General features: G+C 62.8%; 1 protein-coding gene across 6 annotated transcripts in view; it reads right to left on the reverse strand.

Annotated features, from left to right (window-relative positions):
• Nucleotides 1-18,976, reverse strand: part of AGPAT3 (1-acylglycerol-3-phosphate O-acyltransferase 3) — an 80,435-nt gene that overhangs the window by 8,286 nt on the left and 53,173 nt on the right. For 4 of the 6 annotated variants that reach the window (XM_053902995.1, XM_053902997.1, XM_053902998.1 and 1 more), the window contains exons 2-5: nucleotides 11,107-11,333; nucleotides 3,549-3,718; nucleotides 1,744-1,905; nucleotides 493-646 (exon numbers count right to left, since the gene is read on the reverse strand). In XM_053902995.1, the coding sequence (XP_053758970.1) occupies nucleotides 493-646; nucleotides 1,744-1,905; nucleotides 3,549-3,718; nucleotides 11,107-11,284 (664 nt within the window). In that variant the 5' untranslated portion in view covers nucleotides 11,285-11,333. Of the gene's footprint in view, nucleotides 1-492; nucleotides 647-1,743; nucleotides 1,906-2,213; nucleotides 2,417-3,548; nucleotides 3,719-11,106; nucleotides 11,334-17,100; nucleotides 17,239-18,976 lie in introns of those variants that run through there. The other 2 variants (XM_053902999.1, XM_053903000.1) reach the window with 2 other exon arrangements.

The raw sequence follows: 18,976 nt of genomic DNA on the forward strand, positions 1-18,976 counted from the left end.
CATCCCTCGGCGCCCACCCCTGCACCACAGCATCGCTGGTGCCCACGCCGCACGGCACGCGCACGCAGCTCAGCACCCGCACAACCCTGAACCCGCCCCGCACAGTCCTGCGCCCCACCGCAGGCTCACCTTCCTGCCACGTGGGTACGCGGGTCGAGTGCAGTTACTGACCGTTCGTGTCCAAATTTACTGTCTGACTGCTTCCTACTTGCTCTGCTCTTTGTCCCCTCTCTTTGATCTTGCCTCCGTTGGGATTAATCAGGAACACATACGGTTCCCCTCGTAAGGTTTCCAGTTACACGCTTTTTCATCGCTTTGCTGATTCCCCACTAACTAGCGTTCCGTCGTGTCGGAAAGGACACGACAGCCTCACACACGTTAACCCCACCCACTTGCCTCTGCCTGTATCTCACATGTCATTTGCGCGGCTCGGGGCAGGTCACTCCCCCGTCCTGCTGCACGCAGAGCCCAGGGCAGGTGGCGGCCGCTTACCTGTCCCCCGGAGGCACTGGACCGCCGTGGTGAAGCCCTTGGTACGAGGCAGCAGGTGGTACTTGAGGGCGGGCAGCCCCTTGGAGGCGGCCACCTCCATGCTGACGCGGTGCTTCTTCTCCGTGAAGCGCGTGCCCTCGCAGTACAGGAGGAACTAGGACACGAGAGCACGGGGACGGAGGTTACCCCGGCGACAGGCCCCGGGGAACGTTCCCACCCACAAAGCGCGCGTCACTGAATCTGTCAAACTGACGGAACACTCTAGTGACCAGCACGTGGCATCGCTGAAAACGCCGTCCTGTTCCGGGCTGCGATCCACGCTCCAGCCACACAAAGTCCCTCACCCAACGGCTAACGGCATGTCGCTCGTTCTCAAAGAATGCAGAACGCAACTTCCCGGAAGCAGGAAGGTGTCCCTGCAGCCTTCTGCCCCCCTGAGCGGAAAACAGGCTTTCATCCCTTTGCCTTAACGTGAGGGTCAGAGATGCTGAGAGGGGGGCCGCTTCTCAAAGAACTACTCTGCCAGAGACCGGAAAGAAAGACTAGAAAGAGTAAAGCCGTTCGGGCGCCTGGGGGCCCAGTTGGTCGAGCGTCCGGCTCTCGTTCTCAGCTTAGGTCATGATCTCACGGTTCAGGAGTTTGCGGCCCCACGTCGGGCTCTGTGCCGACAATGCAAGAGCCTACTTGGGATTCTCTCTCTCTCTCTCTCTCTCTCTCTCTCTCTCTGTGCCCTTCCCCTGCTCACACGCGTGCTCTCTCTCTCCCTGCCCCGCTCAGAGTACACGCGCACTCACACAGGTGCGCACGGGTGCTCTCTCTCTCAAAAACAAACAAACTTAAAAAATAAAAAGAAAGAAACCATCTTCAAACCGACCGTAATTTCTGTAATTTCAGATGGCCATCCCACCAAACCCAGGTGCCTGAAGGGTGGGTGTTGTGAACAGCAGGGTAGATCTTCTTGGGGCCGAGGTACAAACGTATCCCCCAGAACCATGGGGTCCCTGGGGTTTGCTCCGCAACCTGGCCCCCCCCCCCCCGCCCCGAAGCTGCTCCCCGCAGAGAAGTCTCCTGAGGGGCCCCGCTGGGGACGCAGGAAGGGGCTCCCGTCTGGGCTGCAGCGGGTGGAGGAGGCCGCCCTGGAGGGACGCCCCGGCCTGCAAGTTCAGGTGCAGGAGAGCCCGTGGGCTGACAGCGGCTGGCTCAGGCCCAGGCCGCGGGGGTCCTGGGCACGGGCGGCCGACGGGCACTCACCCACATGTACTCGGGGTAGTCCGCCAAGCGCTCCAGCCCCCGGATGACGGTGTCCCGGTCTTCCTCCCACCTCCGCTTGCAGAACACGATCTCCAGGAAGTACCACGTCCAGCCGATGAGGGGGACGTACAGCAGCTCCCTCTTCGCCAGGACTTTGGAACTCTGGGGGCGGGGGGGGTGGGCAGGTGGCGAGGGTCAGAACCTGCTCAGGCGCCCCGGACCGGCTGGGTGTCTGGGGACTTCGCCGTCAGGGAGGAGGCCGGGCTCTGAGCCTGGCCGCCGGTTTCAGCGTGACCCCAAGCACGCAGGCGCGCTGTCCCACAGGTGAGGAGGCTGGGGCGCAGGCCTGGCGGAGGGAGGGCGCCCGCCGTGGCCGCCGGGCCTGGGGCTGCCTGAGGGAGACCCGGGGCCGCCAGGCACAGAGGCTTTCTCTGCATCGTGCTCCTCGGCCTGCCTCGCGGGGCCCTCACCTGACACAGCTCAGCTGGCAGGGACTCTGGGTAAGCCTTCCCCAGAGGAAATGTCAGAAACCTGAGCTCAAGACAAGCCCCGGGGAGCTGTGGGTGCCCGGACCCCAGACTCTGGGAGCAGAGGGACCAGGGGCCTTCCTTTCCTGGGAAGGAAAACCCAGATACCAGGGACCCCCGCATGGCTCACCCCCAGCACCTCCCAGGACCCCCCATCCCTAACCCCCAACACCTCCTAGGACCCCCTATCCCTCACCCCCAGCACCTCCCTGGGACCCCCGTGTGGCTCACCCCCAGCACCTCCCAGGACCCCCCATACCTCACCCCCAGCACCTCCCTGGACCCCCCATCCTTCACCCCCAGCACCTGCCCGGGACCCCCGTGTGGCTCACCCCCAGCACCTCCCAGGACCCCGCACCCCTCACCCCCAGCATCTCCCAGGATCCCCCCACCCCTCACCCCAAGCACCTCCCTGGGACCCCCACCCCTCAGCCCCAGCACCTCCCCGGACCCCCACCCCTCACCCCCAGCACCTCCCAGGACCCCCCACCCCTCACACCCAGCACCTCCCCAGACCCCCCCACCCCTCACCGCCATCACCTCCCTGGACCCTCCATCCCTCACCCCCAGCACCTCCCTGGACCCCCCCCCATCCTTCACCCCCAGCACCTGCCAGGGACCTCCGTGTGGCTCACCCCCAGCACCTCCCAGGACCCCCCACCCCTCACCCCCAGCACCTCTTAGGACCCCCTATCCCTCACCCCCAGCACCTCCCTGGACCCCCCCATCCTTCACCCCCAGCACCTCCCCGGGACTCCCCACCCCTCACCCCCAGCACCTCCCTGGACCCCCCACACCTCATCCCCAGAACCTCCCTGGACCCCCCACCCCTCACCTCCAGACCTCCCAGGATCCCCCACCCCTCATACCCAGCACCTCCCCAGACCCCCCCACCCCTCACCCCCAGCACCTCCCTGGACCCCCCACCCCTCACCCCCAGCACCTCCCCAGAACCCCCCCCATCCGTCACCCCCAGCACCTCCCAGGACCCCCCACCCCTCACCCCCAGCACCTCCCTGGACCCCCCCCATCCTTCACCCCCAGCACCTGCCCAGGACCCCTGTGTGGCTCACCCCCAGCACCTCCCAGGACCCCCCACACCTCACCCCCAGCACCTCCCAGGACCCCCCCACCCCTCACCCCCAGCACCTCCCAGGACCCCCCACCCCTCACCCCCAGCACCTCCCCAGAACCCCCCCATCCGTCACCCCCCGCACCTCCCCGGAACCCCCCCACCCCTCACCCCCAGCACCTCTCTGGGACCCCCGTGTGGCTCACCCCCAGCACGCCAAACCGCTCGCACATGGTCCACCCACAGAGGAAGTCGATTTCGAAGTTGTGGTTGAGGATGACCACCACGTGCTCCTTGCCGAAACGGTCCACCGTGGCCTGGTCAGTGAAGAGCGTGCACTCCGTGCAGGACCACCACTCCAGAAGCATGACCAACTCTGCGGACACACGGGGCGGCGTGAGCGGGCAGGGGGCTGCGCTCGGATCCGGGCCCCCACCGTGGGCGGGCACAGGCCGAGCCCGTGCCCCTGGGGACGTTCACAGAACGTCCATCCAGAGCGGGATTTCCTGCTGGAAATGAGTCTTGGCGCTTTATGTTTCATAAATTAGATTTTCCAAAATTATAATTACCTTTTCTAAACAAAAGTCAGGGAGGGGCGCCTGCGTGGCTCAGTCAGTTAAGCGTCTGACTGGCTCAGGTCACGGTCTCACAGTTCATGGGTTCGAGCCCCGCATCGGGCTCTGTGCTGACAGCTCGGAGCCCGGAGCCTGCTTCCGATTCTGTGTCTCCCTCTCTCTGCCCCTCCCCTGCTCACGCTCTGTCTCTCTCTCTCTCTCTTTCAGAAATAAGCAAACATTAAAAAACTTTAAACGTAAGTCAGGTAGAAGACAAATTGGAAAGCAGAAGCAGAGGAAAGCAGTAATTTCTAAAATTGTGAAATGTCCAGGTGTGATTCCCACACGTGCTGTGATTTGAGGAACTGTCACACTGCAGCCGCCGACTGGGAGGGGAGAGGGGCGGGCGCACGCGCGGGACTGTGCGGGACTGCTGAGGTCAGCAGGGTGGCTGTGCTGAGCCACTGCCAGCCAGCGTGGGCCCACCGACCGGGCCAGGCGTCCCGAAACAGGTGGCCTCGCAGACCAGGAAGCCCGACTTGCAGGCTCAGGGTCTCCACGGGGCAGCCCCGTTCTTTCTCGGTACCAGCCCATCCGTCTTCTGAGGGGACCGTCCCTTGAGGATGGAGGGCAGGGCCTGGGGACTGGGCTCCAAGCCTGACTTCCCAGGCCTCGGTGTCCCCATTTACACACAGGAGAAGGCAGTAGCTTCCTCACAGAGGCCTCTGGAGGACTCAACGGGCTACAGCTTGTGACGTTAACACGCAAGAAGCAGAGAACCGAGGCTGGTTTCTCCTTCTGATGGGCGTCCCCATCAGCCCGGCCTAAAGTGGGGGCTTCAAAAGTTCGGCCCCCGGCACGCTCCCGATCGTGCAGCCTCTGGGGTCTCACCTTCCTCCGTGATGGGAGCTGGATGAGAAGTATGCCCCTCGGATGATACCTGAACTCACCAGCCGAAGTCCCTGCCACCCAAGGCGGGGTCAACAGAAGAGGCCACCTGTCAGAGGCTGACGCAGCACCCGGGAACCCGCCAGTCGTGGCCACGTCTATCCCACATTAGACTGCACTGGAGAAAGGCAGGGGCGTGGAACGACAAAGGATCCGAACACACACTTCTCCAAAGGTTACTCACAAGTGGCCAACGAGCACACAAGGAGACGCTCAGAATCGTCGGTCACCAGGAAAACGCACACCCGGGCCACAGTGAGACATCCCTTCCCGCTCATCGGGACGGCCATGGTCACACACAGACGGGGGCAAGTGTGGGCGAGGGCAGGAGACACTGGAGCCCTGCACGGCGCCGGTGGGGACGCAAAAACGGTGCAGCTGCCGTGGTTGGAACAGTACTGGGCGCGATCTCGGAACAGACAGGTGGGGAGACCCAACGACCCCACCCGGGGGGATCTGCCCGGGGGACACGAACGCAGATGTGCACGCAAAAGCCTGTGCACGCACGCCCACAGCCGCATCGTTCGTGACAGCCAGAAGGCAGAAACTACCCGAGCGCCCAGACTGCTGGACGGATGGGACACGATGTCTGTCCGCACCAGGTGATGTCGTCCAGCTGCACCGTGGACGGGTCTTGAAAGCATCGTGCTCAGTGCGAGTCTGTCTTCAAGGACCACCTGCTGCAGGAATGTCCAGAATGGGCAAATCCATGGACAGAAAGAAGCGTACTGGCCGCAGCGACGAGGGGAGTGACCGTCGGTGGGCCGGGGTTCCTTTCTGGGCCGAACCCCAAAACCACTGGGCGGTATACTTTAAGTGGGTGAATTTTATCTCAGTAAAGCTGTTGACAAGAAAAGGAAAGAAAGAAGGGAGGCCACAAGGCCACTGGTGCATCTGAAAGCCCATCCCCTGTGGACCGGGCTCCCCTGGCCCCCCCCACCCCCGGAGAGCCGCACCCCACAGACGCCCACACCAGGTGACGAGCCTTGCTCCTGCCCCTCCCTCTCCGGCCGATTGTCATCTAGCCGATGGCAGCAGTCCGGCAGGGCCTGGGCAAAGTTCCAGGTGCACGCTGGTCCACGAGAGACCGTGGATGGGACCGTGGCTCCGAAAGCAATCGGCTAGGGCACCAGGAAGCGGTTTCCCATTACTCTAGTAAGAAGACTTGGGGTCTGCCCTCTTAACAGACCTTCAGCGCACAAGCCAGCATCGTCACGCGTGGGCACGGTGCTGGTGGCCACGGACCTCTCGGACCTTCTCACCTCGCACGACAAGAGTCTACGCCCCTGTGCGCCTGTAGGGTTTGCCGACCTTGGGTCCCTCATATGAGCGGAGCCGGGTGGTGCTTCTTCCGTGACCGGCTTATTTCACTCAGCACGAGGTCCAGCACTTGCCTGCGCGTGGTCACACGTGGCAGGAGTTCCTCCTCTGTTTTCCACTGTACGCGGGCCACATCTGCTCCATCCGCTTATCCATCGATGGACACTGAAGGTGTCCCGCTGTCGACTCCCGTGGACGACGCCGCTGGGAGCGCGGGCAGACTCTGCAACGCTTCCTCATCGTTAGCTTGAGAGGGGCCACTGATGCCTCAACCTCCAGACTCAGAAACGCCAAGGGCAGCGAGGGCAGTGCGCCAGCTGTGGGGTCCCCCACGTGGTCAACGTCCCGCGAATGCCGGCTTTCCCAGCCATCGCTGCGTTTCACGGAGGCATCCGGAACAGAGCGAGACAGTGCTCATCTAAGACTGACGCAGGACGCGGAATTTTCTAAAAAGGATCTTTTTCAAGGCCGTGTCTTCACTTAGGCTTGACAACGCGTGCCTCGCTCACGCTGGCACTTATAACGATGCCTACACACCCCTTGTGGCCACGACCGCTTCCCAAGACGGCCCTGGACAGCACACCGTTGGAAACCACGACGCGGGCTCAGAACAGCCACCGGCCCTTCGTGCTGGCCGGTGACAGCAGTGAGGACACTGAGGCCCGGCCCGGCCGCACTCTGCAGGCAGGCAGAGGATGACCACGTCCCACCATGAGTTGGATCTCAAGGCGGCCACAAATGCAGGCACGTTGCATCAGAACGGAGGGACGCGAGCACATCACCACCGCACGTAAGGCTTCTCCGGGTCCCCACGACCGCCGAGGGGAAGCACAGGGCAGCAGCCCGGATGCACAGAAGAGCCCTGTGGGGGGCGGCTGGGCACGTGGCACCCGCGTTTGCGCGCAAGGACACGGGTGGCGTCCCACAAGCAGATGTGCGCTGGCGGGCGGGCTTCCCCCTCCTAACGCAGCCCCTCGCCGTGGCCAGCACCGGGGACCTCTGCCTTTCTGATGGAGTGAGAGGTCTGACCCGGGAGTGACGAGACGGATGGACACCGGCCGCCCCCTGTCGCTGTCCTGGAGATGGGCCCTATCAGAGGGTCGCCTGATGGAAGGCCGCTCTTTCCTGCCAGCCGTCGGTGGGCGGAGGGTCCCTGCCTGTGGTCCCGGCCGAGCTGGGGAGCATCTGGAATTAGCAGTTCTGCTGGTTGGCTCCTGAGCCCTCACTAATTTTTTTGCGGTTCCCTCTGTTCAGGCACATGTTTGCCCCTCCACGGCGAGCGAGCGTTCCCTGCTTACCCCAGCCCCGCAAGGAACATCGCTGCGCACGTGCTCCCTGCATCAACTTCTGCTGTGAGGCTGGCGGTTTTCTCCTTTGCAGCCGGGAACCTTCAGTCTCGGCCGGGTCGGCCGAGAACAGGCCATGTGGCTCCACGCGTGTGACCCTAAGCTCTGTGGCCAGACGACAGTCATGCTGGGAACGCGGTGGTCAGCGGGAGGGCGCCAGGCCTGACGGGGCGGGGACAGGACCACACATCCAGTTGAACAGAAGGCAGGTTCGGGGGCACTGAGATTCCAGGGCTCGCCGTGCGCCCCCGGAATGTAGGGAAGCCTCCCACGCGGCCCTAACATGAGGAGGACTTGCCCCTGTATTTGAGGGTAACGTGGAGAACACCCCCAAATTCAGCAGGTGCCCTGGGGGCTCCCATGGTCTGGCACTCAGCAGCAGAAGGCCCGGCTGCGGGGGGGGGGGGCGGGGGTGAGGGGCCCCACCCAGCCCGCTTCACCCCTCCAGCACGTTTTCTCCTCTCCACGCTTTCCGCTACTTTGTCTGTTTTGCAAAAAAGGATTTGTCGTTGCTCGTTTAATCCACCTTGTTCTAATAGCTCTGAGGTTGGTCTGATGTCTGTTTCCCACCCTGCCCTCCCTTAGCCAAGTCCAATGGTGACATGGCCGCTCTCTTCCTGGCAAATATGAGAAAGGAGGGCTGGTGGGGGTGGGGGACCGGAACACTGCGGCCCCCCCATCCCCACCCGGACCCCTGTTTCAGCCTCACAAACCGGGCATCACTATGTAATAGGATCGTTCAGAGGTACCTACTTGCCGTTTTCTCTGACTTCCTTCTTTCTTGCAGCTCAGCCCCTGTCGTGCTGTCAGCTTTATTCTCACCAGAGAGAGTTTTCAGGTGCTTGTCCGTGGGCTGTGAGGGCTGCCACTGTGCGTTGGCCTCTGGCGGTTCCTGACTTGTGCAGGCAGCTGGGCCAGGGTGGTGAGGCTCCCTCGGGGTCAAGGCCTCCCAGCCCCTGACTCGACCCCGCTGGGCCGAGACCAGGCCCATCGGTCCAGCCGGCAGGTGCCCGGCTTTCCTGTCTGGGTATTTGTACAGCCTGCCCTTTGTCTCCGTGGGCTGTGACTTCCCTGGGGCAGGTCCACGTGTGGATTCTGTTTCTTTCCCTGCTGGGCATGCGCTGTCCCCCTAGAGCCACAGAACCACGTCTCCATCCATCCGGGGGCGTCCTCGGCCATCACCTCCCCCGGCGCTGCCTCCCCGTGTCCCCCCACAGACCTGCGCGTCCCCCCTTCCTTCTCGTCGCTCCCGTGTCACACTTCCCTGGCGGGGCTCCGCCACACGTGTGCGCCCCGCATGCCCGTCCCTCGTGAGCAGGGTCCAACGTGACGGAACACGCGTCTTCTAAGCGTTCACTTTAAAAACTACAATTACGGTTTTTATTTATAGAAGTTCTATTTGATTCTTTGTCACACCTGTCGCTGTCTGTCAGTCTTTTGTTCTCCTCGGACGGACCGTGAATTCCCATCTTATCTGTCTTGACAGATTCCTCAGGCCTAACTCGGAGCTACTGATCCCAAGAGGTGCCGCGAACCTGCTCCCCGTCCCCGCCGGCCACGGCTCCGGGTCCTGGTGTAGATCCAGCGTCCCCCCTCCCCTGCAGCGGGCCCAGCTGGGGCCCCGGGAAGGCAACCTCGAGATTCAGTGAGCACCCCGCTTTCTGCTGGGTGGAGGGGGCGGGGCTGAGAGGTTCCCTTACTTCCTGTGAAGCCAGCCGGCTTTCTCCGGGACTGAGCTCCTCACCATCCTGCTGGAGGCGGAGTCTACAATTTTGTTTTTATCGATTAGCATTTGCCCTTTGGGTGTGTGCTCACATCACGTCTTACGCTCATCAACAACTCATTGTATTTTTCACGTCAGAGGAATTCTGGTTCTCCCCCCACTCCACCCCCACACACAAATCGTGTCTCCTCCAGAAAAGAAACCAAACCCTGGGCACTGAAGCTGCTACGTGTGTAAGGCAAGAGAAAGCCACAGGCCGGCGTGCTGGCCTCGGCAGAGGCAGCGGGAGGTCACGGCCTCCTCGACGGGGCTCCCTTCTCTGCCCCGGAACCGGGAGGCGAATGGAGACCCACCTTTCCCCACACGGCAGGCACGCGGTGGCTATCACTCTCTCTTTAGTGGAAAAGAAACAGGGTCTTATGCGAAAAAATGTAAACGGCACAAAGTCAGACGTGTAAATAAATAAACGTAAACCCTAAAAAAAATAAAAGGCAAAATAAACAGCAAAGAAGTAAAACAAAAAAGGAAAAAAGTAGAAGGCCCTCCTCCCTGCACTCCCTGACACTCAGTCTCCCGTTGACCCCTTGAGACCCTCTGGCCACGAACGGCCGTGTAGACGTGCACACACCTCACACACACGGTGTTCAAAAAAACCAGCATGCCACGTACTTTGCGGGAGACCTTCCCTTTGCGCTTAAAAGCGTGTCTTAAGCAGCGCCAGGGTGGCTCGGTCGGTCGAACGTCCCACTCTTGGTGTCGGCTCAGGTCACGATCTCACAGTTCATGAGTTCGAGCCCCGCGTCGGGCTCCGCGCTGACGGTGTGGAGCCGGCTTGGGATTCTATCTCTCTCTCCCCGCCTACCCCTCCCCTTGCGCATGCTCTCTCTCTCTCTCTCTCAAAATAAATGAGTAGACTTTAGGAAAAAAGGACGTTGAAGATGGTCCTCTATCAAGTCGAGAGACGGTCCCCGGTCGGTAATGGCTGTGCCAGGCGGACTCACCGTAGCCGGCCTCCACTCGTGGGCACTGTGGCTGCCGCCACTTTTATGCTAATATAGAAATGACACGACGAGAATGTCTGTATGTATGTACTTCTGCAGATATCCCTCCAGGTACATCCTTATTTTGTGGGTTAATCGTCAGAAGTTGCCGCTGTTCGAGCTGTGGACGCCCGCTGGCGAGCTGCCCTCCTGACGTGTGCCTGGCTCCCCCCCACCCCAGGCCCCCGTGCGGCGTTCACCTCTGTCAACGGTGGGCTTTGTCGTCGAGGTCTGAGCACGCACACGTGCATACAGGCCTCAGACACACACGTCCACACGCAGCTGTTTAACCAGGACGCAGGCAGGAGCCCTTCTCTTCCACAGAGAGACGCTCAGATAGGTACCAGAGGACTGGCCACCCGAGGGTTGCCTCACGACGCTCTGGTGACAGGCTGGCGGAGCACACGGGACACGACCCCGGCCCGTGTGCTGGCAGGGACGGGGCTGGGGGGTGCTGAGCTGAGTTGCATTTGTTCTCAAATATCCAAAACCCCACGTTAAACCTCAGGAAACTGGTCTCTGCGGGTCCGAGCGGTCAAGTGCGGCAACGTCACCTGGGTCAGCCAGACCAAGAGTCTGAGGGGGGGAGCGTCTTTCTGCTCGTGTCCTGGCCAGGAGCCAGCCCTGAGCACCCTGGAGCACCCCCCCCCACCCCCCAATTCCCAGCCCGGGGGTCGCCAGCCAGGCCCCCGCCTCCCGGTCACGTCATCGGAAGCCTTCGCCACCCCCGGGGGCCCCTGCCCGTTACGGCGCGGCGTGTGTGGGGTTCATCCGGCAGAAAGAACCCCCCCCACCGCCACCCCCCCCAGCCGTGCGGCGCGGGCCACACTCACGGCTCCACAGGGAGTAGGCGAGGCGGCAGTTCAGCCGGCGGTACAGCTGCTTGCTCAGGGGCCAGAGGACCAGCGTGCACAGCTGGACGGAGTTGATGAGCAGCCCGCTCACCACGAACACGAACCCGATGAGGAGGTGCACCGCGAACTGCGTCTTCAGGTAGGCGAGCGGGCCCATGGTCGCCGCTCAGTAGCGAGTGCAGGGTCCTTCAGCGAGAACGGCCGTCCTGCAAAGGACAGGGGGCAGCGGTCAGGAGGGTGCGGGGGCCCCGGCGGCCGCAGGCCCCGGGGACGCGTCCGCGGCGCTCACGGCACGGCCCCGACCTGGGGCCCGACCCCCGGCAGCTCACGGGGGCCGCACCCCGCGACCCCACCCCGCACCCCACAGGCCCACACGCGGACACCCCCGGGCACACAAGAGAGGCAGAAAAGACTAGAACCAATGTCCCCGAGCATTACCAGTGATTCCCTCTAGGAAACGGCATGACAGACAGTTTTTATTTTAGACTTTTTACCACGCATTCACCGTCGTCAAACTGCACACGAACTCTCCAGGAAAACAGATCCACGATACCGTAACTAATGCCTCCTAATTCCCAAACAGTGGTGCACTTTTTAAGCTAAAAGCCTTTGTTTTGGCTCTAACACAAAGGCGGTGACTCACCCAGGAACCTGACCAGTTTTTGTCCCCTTTTCACATGCATTTCTTATTTTCAACGGTGAAGCCAGAAACTCACATTTCTTGGTTGAACTTGTCCCGTGAGCTGCCCCGTGACCCCCTTGTGGGCAGAGAACCAAGCAGGAAGTCGTGACCCAAACTCAGGGCTGCCCGCGGCCGGGGCACCCGCAGACCTGGTCCGTGGGAAAGGCGCCCGCACCCTCTTTGGGGGTGGGGCGCGGAGGGGGCTCTGAGCCACACACCGGGCTCCCCGACCCTCCAGGGCAGGCCCTGTGTCACTTTACAAGCTGACCACACCTGCGGGCACACGGGAACCGGCCACCCCCAGAGAATAAACCGACTGGGCCAGAAATAAAGTGCAGTGACTTTTAAGGCCGAGTCATAAAAGCACAACTCTGCCCGGCCCCCGGTCCTTACATAGCTGGCTCTGGGGGACCTGGCTGCCCTGCCAGGAGGACACGTGAGCGGCAGGCTCTGGACGCGGAGGCTGACCGTCCAGCTCCAGCCAGACCTTCGGATGCCCGCAGCCCCACGAGCAATCCCGACCGACCCAGCCCATTGTGTCTGAAGTGCCCACCCTGAGAAGTGTCTTACTGCCTCCTAGGGGTCACTGCAAACCCCCCTCTGAGCAAACAGAAGCACAGACAGGCTCAGTGCCTGGCTCAGGGTCACAGCGAGAGAAGGATCAGGACCGAATTCCAGAGTAGGCAGTGAGGCCGGGTCCACACTCCTCCCACGAGCAGGGGCCCTTCGGTAAAGCAGTCTCAGACATACCGGCCGGGCCTGACCACAAGCTTCTTCCTTGCCCTGGAGGCAATGGCTTTGGCCAGACCTGGCATTGCTGTCTGTCCTCCGGCACCGAGGCCGGCCCGTGGCAGGCTCTCTGCACCCCACCGCTCCAGCAGGCCCGGCTCTGCCCGCACCCCCACCATCTCGGATTCGGGCCTCGTGGGCCAGAATAACCAGGGTCCCCGGAAGCCAGCTCAGAGATCGGCACCTCAGCCGTCATGCTTTTTGAGGCAGATTCCTAGGTTCTGTGGCCGACCTGCTGTTTCCATCACTAGGGCACGAGGTATGAGAATCTGATGTTAAAGTCAACCTTATCGAGGTACAACTCACGACAGCTCAGACGCGCTCACTGCTGTGCGGCGGGACGGCCTGGAAAGCCACTGCCGTGGTCGAGTCTGGGAGCCTCCCCTCGCCCCTGCCCCAGCAGCACCGCTCCACGCCCGGCACCGTGAACCCGGCCTCCTTTCCCGAGGGCTCACGCGAGGAGACCCACACGGAACATGCCTGGTGGCTCAGTGTGCACCACAGCTCCTTCCACGGAGTGGGGGCCCCGCTCCGCCCCTGCACCTGCCGGCGGGCCTCGGGCTGTGAGCAGCGGGGGCCCCACTCCACCCCTGCACCTGTTTCACAAGCCCCCGCGGCTGTGAAGGTAAGTAGCCAGTCCCTGGTCTGCCCCCGAGGCTCTGGTCTAAAAGTCCATCTGCAGAACCCCCCGGAGAACTGCACCCACCCCTTGGCCCCATCGCCAGCACCACACCCTCCTGTCTGGGTCCAGCTGGCCTCCCGGCCGTGTCCCCAGGGCTAAGTGGGGGACCTGACAAGGGCTGATCCCCGGGGCTAAGTGGGGGACCTGACAAGGGCTGATGGATGTGGTGTGGGGCTGGTAGTGGTCCTGGGGCCTCGTTCCGATGACTGCCCTTCTTTGTGAGCCTCGGCCACCACCGGTCCCTGCTGCAGCCACCCTAGGTGGGTCCTAGGTGCTGTGTGCCGGGCTCTCGGGCACCAGAAAGTGAGCCTGGCCCGGGGCTCTGCTGAGGCTGGCCGTCTTCCGGCATGTTCCCCTGCTGCTGGTCAGCCGGGCTGTCAGGATCTGGCCCGGGTACCCGAGAAGTGGGGTCAAAATGCACGACTTCACCTGGGGGCCAGACTCCACCCTCAGGAACGTCACCCGCTGCGGTCAGGGGTCCTCCCTCCCACCCCGCGAGAGTACCCCGAGCCGACTGTCTGCTTGGACGCTGGCGCCCCAGCCACACGCCGCCGACACTGGCATCACAGGCCTTCGGGGACAGGCGGCAGGGGTCCCCTGCAGAAGGGTGGGGGTGGGGCGACACCCCGTTCCCACTGGGCCCACACGCTCCCAGCCTCTCCCCGGCCTCGGCCTCCCACTGGAGGGGCAGGAGCACGGCCGGGGGAGCCCTCGATGCAGGCCGCCAAGACCGCTGGCTTGTGCGCCCGACAAAACCGGCTTACCTTCTCACCGGACGAGTCTAAGCGAGTCTCTACGTTTTTAAACCCGACTTTAAATACGCGAGCGCTACGCACTCTGGCACATTGTGAAGTTTCTACTTTCTAAATACGACTTTGTTCTTTTAGAGGCAGCCAAGGGGGTCTAACGCCTCACTGCTCAACAGCCTCTGTCACCGTCCCCCCTCAAAATGCGGGGCACCACCCTCCTCTGGGAGGCCAGGGAGCGTACTCCCTCCCGTCTTCCCCGCCGGGTTTGCATCTCCCGTGCCGCCTCACGCGACCTCGCTGTGACGAAATACATCATGAAGTCTCTCGACGGCCACCCGACCCAGCATTCCCGAACAAGTTTACATTTCTTACGCGCGAGGCTTTAAGCCAAACAGTTCCTCCTGGATGGGTTACTTGAAGACACTCTGTCCTAAACACTTCTCGTCTTGGCTACGGCCACAGCGCCACCGGGCGCCCCTGTGGCCACTGTTGGTGCCCGCTGGAAACTGAGGACCAGAAGGGCCCAAGCGGCTTCAAGGCCTGCAGCTCAGGACGACGGGGGAGGCCAGGGCCCGGGCCTCGGCCATAAAGCTGCTCCCCGATTTGTGCGTCCAACAAAGGAAGACGAGGAAAGGCCCGGAACTCGGCCCTTCACCCGTCCGTGACCGTGACCACAGCACACCTGGGTGAGCCCCCCGCACCCGGTCCTCAGAAGAGGCCACCTGCTTCTCGGGAGCGGCCCCTGGGGCCTGTGGCAGGCGGCCGCCCCGGCCCGCGTACCTGGTACCCCCTCACTAATGCTCAGACGCCATCACCAACAGAGCAAGGAAGCCTGGGCCTGTCTCTAAGCCCCTTCACTAGGTAATAGGTCTAGATCGTTCCAGATGCCCACATCTGCACAACTTGATCCTGACGGTGAGGTGGCTGCCTCCTGAGTTCGCACCCCTCCTCAAGGTGGGGGTGTGGGGTGGCGTCACCCCCTCGGGGCTGGAAGGCAAGGACGGACCGCCGGCCTGTCGGGAGGGCAGTAAGCCAGGCGACTGAGCTAAACGCGGCCTCACACGGAACTCAGGGGCCGCCGGCCACCACAGACGCCGACCCGGGGCGTCTGGGGACGCCAGCCAGCCTTCCCTCCAGCGTGGCAGGAAGGACTGGGAGCCCAAACCAGACCCTCCTCCCAGCTCTAGCGCCCCGCCCCCGAAGAAGGGGGACCCCTGGTGGGTCTGACACCCTGTCCCTCCCGGTGCTTTTGCTGCTACAAGCCTGTGGTGCCCACGGCCGAGCTGTCTGTGGCTTAGGGCCACGAGGGGAAGGGAGGAAGCCCCTTGCAGCACTGCGACACCTCACCGCCGTCACGTGAGGCCCCTGGCTGCTCTCAGAGCCCACTGGGGCACCTCCCGTTATGGGCGAACGGTGTCCCCCAAAAGACATGCTGGGGTCCTAACTGCCAGCACCTCAGAATGTGGCTGTATTTGGAGACGGGGTCTCTGAAGAGGTAATCGCGTTAAATGAGGTCACTGGGGTGGGCCGTAAAGCACCCTGCCTGGTGTCCTCGTAGGGAGAGATTCGGACACGGTCTCCCACAGAGTGGGACCATGTGGGAAGACACACACGGCGGGGGTGACGCTGTCTATAAACAGATCCCTCCCCCACAGCCCCCACGGGGATCCAGTCCCGCCCACCCCTGGATCTCAGACAGCCAGCCTCCAGAACTGCCCGCCGAAGCTGCCCGGCCCACGGCGCTCTGTCCTGGCCGCCCTAGTGGAGTGACACCCCTGCCACAAATACTCCGGCCTCGTCCCCAGACCCCAGGCCCCTCCCACGTCCTGCTGGGAAGCCTGGCCCCGCCTCACCGCTCAAGGGCAGAGCCCTCCGTCCCCTGCACCTGCCTCAGGGCCCATCCCCAGACGCCCAGGGCCCCTCTTTCCCGGCACTGGTCCCTGGGTCCCTCTTGTTCATGAACTAGCCAGTCAGGTGGTCTGACCTTCAGATATCCTCCCAGGCGCCCCGTCCCCCGTCTTTGTGGAAACTCCCACGTTTCTGACAAAGCCTTTGCGTGGGAAAGAAACCGAGGCCGGCAGGGCGGCACCGGGCATCTCCATCACACGGGCTCCGTGCAGGGAAGCACCGCATGGGGACCAACTCAGACTCGGTGCCAGTCCCTCCACCCACGTGCCTCGCGTGCCTCCGCCCAGGGTGTCCCCATCACACAGCGGGGACGCGGCACGGGACCCGAACCAATACCGTCGTCCTCCGACGGCACCGGGTGCCCCTTCGGCCGTGTCTCCTGCTCTGCTCTGGCTGCCTCTCCCGGTGACCTGCGGCCCGACCCCGGGGACCAGAGGAAGGTGCAGCCGTGGGACCACCCCTCTGGGACCGCTGCCCCTCCGAGCCGTGGCCTCAGCTGGCCCCGAGTGCTCTCTGTGAGCCGACAGCGGCTGGCAATGGGAGAAGACATTCAAACACGCCAGAGGGCAGCGTTTCTGATGTTCTAGATACGTGGTCTGCATTACAGGACAGAAAGAGCTGCTGAGTTTCATGCGGATTTCAGTCATCCGAATTCAAAGCCCGCGATGAAGCAGAAAAGCAGAACCGTTACCTTCCCTCCTTCCCTCTGTCCCGTCCCACCCATGAAGGCCTATGCGTGAGGCACGCACAGTCCCCCGGAGGCACCACAGAAAGGCCTTGCCGGCTGGCCGCACAGAGGACACCCCAGGAGCGAGCCTGGGTGTTTGGTTTGCGCGCGGGCCGTTCTGTTGTTTCTGAGTCGGGAGACACCGGAGGACAAAACCCATGAACAGGGGAGAGTCGAGAGCGAACACCGTCTCGAATACTCTCGAGCTACCCCGAGACACGTAGACGCAACGTCAACTGCCCAAAACGCAGCCCGGAGCCAGGAGTAAGGCGCGCGCTCCCCGAGCGGCCAGCCCGGGCCGCACGGGAGCAAATCCACATCACTCAGAGCGGGACCGTCTAGCCCCTTGACCGGTCCCTGACCGGCTGCTCCTCCCTCTGGCTGTAAATGTGGCAGGGGCAAGAGGGACTGGGTGGCTTCCTGGCCCACCACCCACCTGGTGTGAGCGGGGGCGGGAGGGGCGCTGGTGGCAGACATCCTTCTGACAATGACACGGAGGGGCAGGCGCCGGCCGGCGGCCCGGGGGGCACCGCCTCCGAGGGTGACCCTGCGCCCATCGATGACATCACGAATGAGAGCACAATGGCCACTGTTGTCCGCGCTGACCTGACCACGACGCTGAGAGAAAGGCTGTATCCCATCATCATGTTATTGACAAGGCCAGGGAGCGGAAAGGGTATTTTTATGAGGCCAACTAAAATTGTACGTCAAACACGATCCTATTTCTGAGTCTTTGAGGGACCACCTTTCGTTCTTGGGTAAATTCACTGGCAGGGACCATCTTATCCTTCTACGGGCCAAGAAGTAGGACACGTTTCTTTGCTAACAATCGTCTGTCGCCTCGTCAGATTCCCAGAACCACCGAGAAACCGAAAAGTCTAGGAGGAGGAAGAAAATCATCCCTATCTGCAAATGACAGGTGTGTATCCCGCAGACCCAAGAGAATCCACTGTGGCCAAAGTGCCACTATACACAACAGATGACAGAGTGCCGCAGGCAGTTAACACAATGTACAGAGATCGACATTCTCAGAACGTTCAGTAACTCGCTCTGACCGAAGTCATCAGAAGGGACCAAGACAGCAGAGAAGTTTAGTCATTTCTACCCAACAGCCCCAGGACACTGGCCTCAGGTGGTCATCCGGGACCATAGAGCAACCCCGGAAGCCATGCACGTAAGATGGGGAGCTCCCGGCCGCTGGCGGCTCTGCCCCCACCCCCCCGATCATCTGGGGCCCCGGCCGCTGGCGGCTCCCGGGTCGCTCCACTGTCTTTCTAGCAGCAGAAACAGAAAAACTGCACGTCCAGGACCAGGGGTTTCTCCTAAAGCAAGTGGGGAGCGGGCTCACGGTCCAAGCACTTAAGGCAGGAAGATAAGCCCGGGGACCGCCGTCCAGTGGGCACGCCTGCACGCGGACACGCAGATGCAGGAGGCACACGGAAGACAAGACCCCGCGTGTGTCTGCAACGAAACGATCTGACGGCGGAGCCCGCACGAGGACACGGCAGGACATCCTGAAAGACAATAAGCAGGCCTAGCAAAGGGAACAACGCTGCCCTCCCTGTGCCCCGCCCCTGGCAAGGCAGGCGTCGGGACGTGGGGTCCCCTCTCCGGCGCCGGGGCCCCGCTGGCTTCTGGGCTCTGCACGCGGAGAACACGTGGTCCTTCAACCGCAGCTCGGCCCTCAGGGCCTTGCCGCCTCCCCTGTGCCCCGCGCCACCGGGCGGGGGTCCCGGGGCGGCCTGTGGGGGGCGGGCCCCGCGGAGCACGGTGGACCCACAGCCCCAGGCGGGTGCCAGCCCGCTGCAGCCACACGGACGCCCCTTCCTGCTGGGCCCGGCCCGGGCTGCTGACCCGCAGAAGCCGGTGGTGGCCACAAGCGCCACACTGTGAGGGCGTGTGTTAGATGGTGACACGCGATTGACACGCAAACCGTTCTAAGTTACAGATGCACTTGAATCCTAATTAAAACACCAACCGGTCCCTCAGCTTCAGCGGGAACTAGACAGGCGGGTGCTACAGCTCGTGTGGAGAACCAAACAAGAAAGAGAAGCCGAGAAGACCACGCACGGGACCAGGGAACGGCCCACAAGATGTCACAACTACGACAAAGCCTCGAGCGAGCCCCGGCCCGCGCGGACAGACAAGCAGACCAGTGAGCTGGACCGGAGCTGACGGCCCGCGGGCCCTCACGCCCGAGCAGGTGCACCCCTGCTGGACACGCCGAGTGTGGCTACTGGCTTAGCAAACACCACGCCTCAGACACGTGTCGACTTTCTGCTGTATTTGTATTGAGGCACGTGTGTATTTCT

This window comes from Panthera pardus, unplaced genomic scaffold, assembly GCF_024362965.1.
Source record: "Panthera pardus isolate Hobbes unplaced genomic scaffold, ASM2436296v1 HiC_scaffold_16, whole genome shotgun sequence".
NCBI lineage: Eukaryota > Metazoa > Chordata > Mammalia > Carnivora > Felidae > Panthera > Panthera pardus.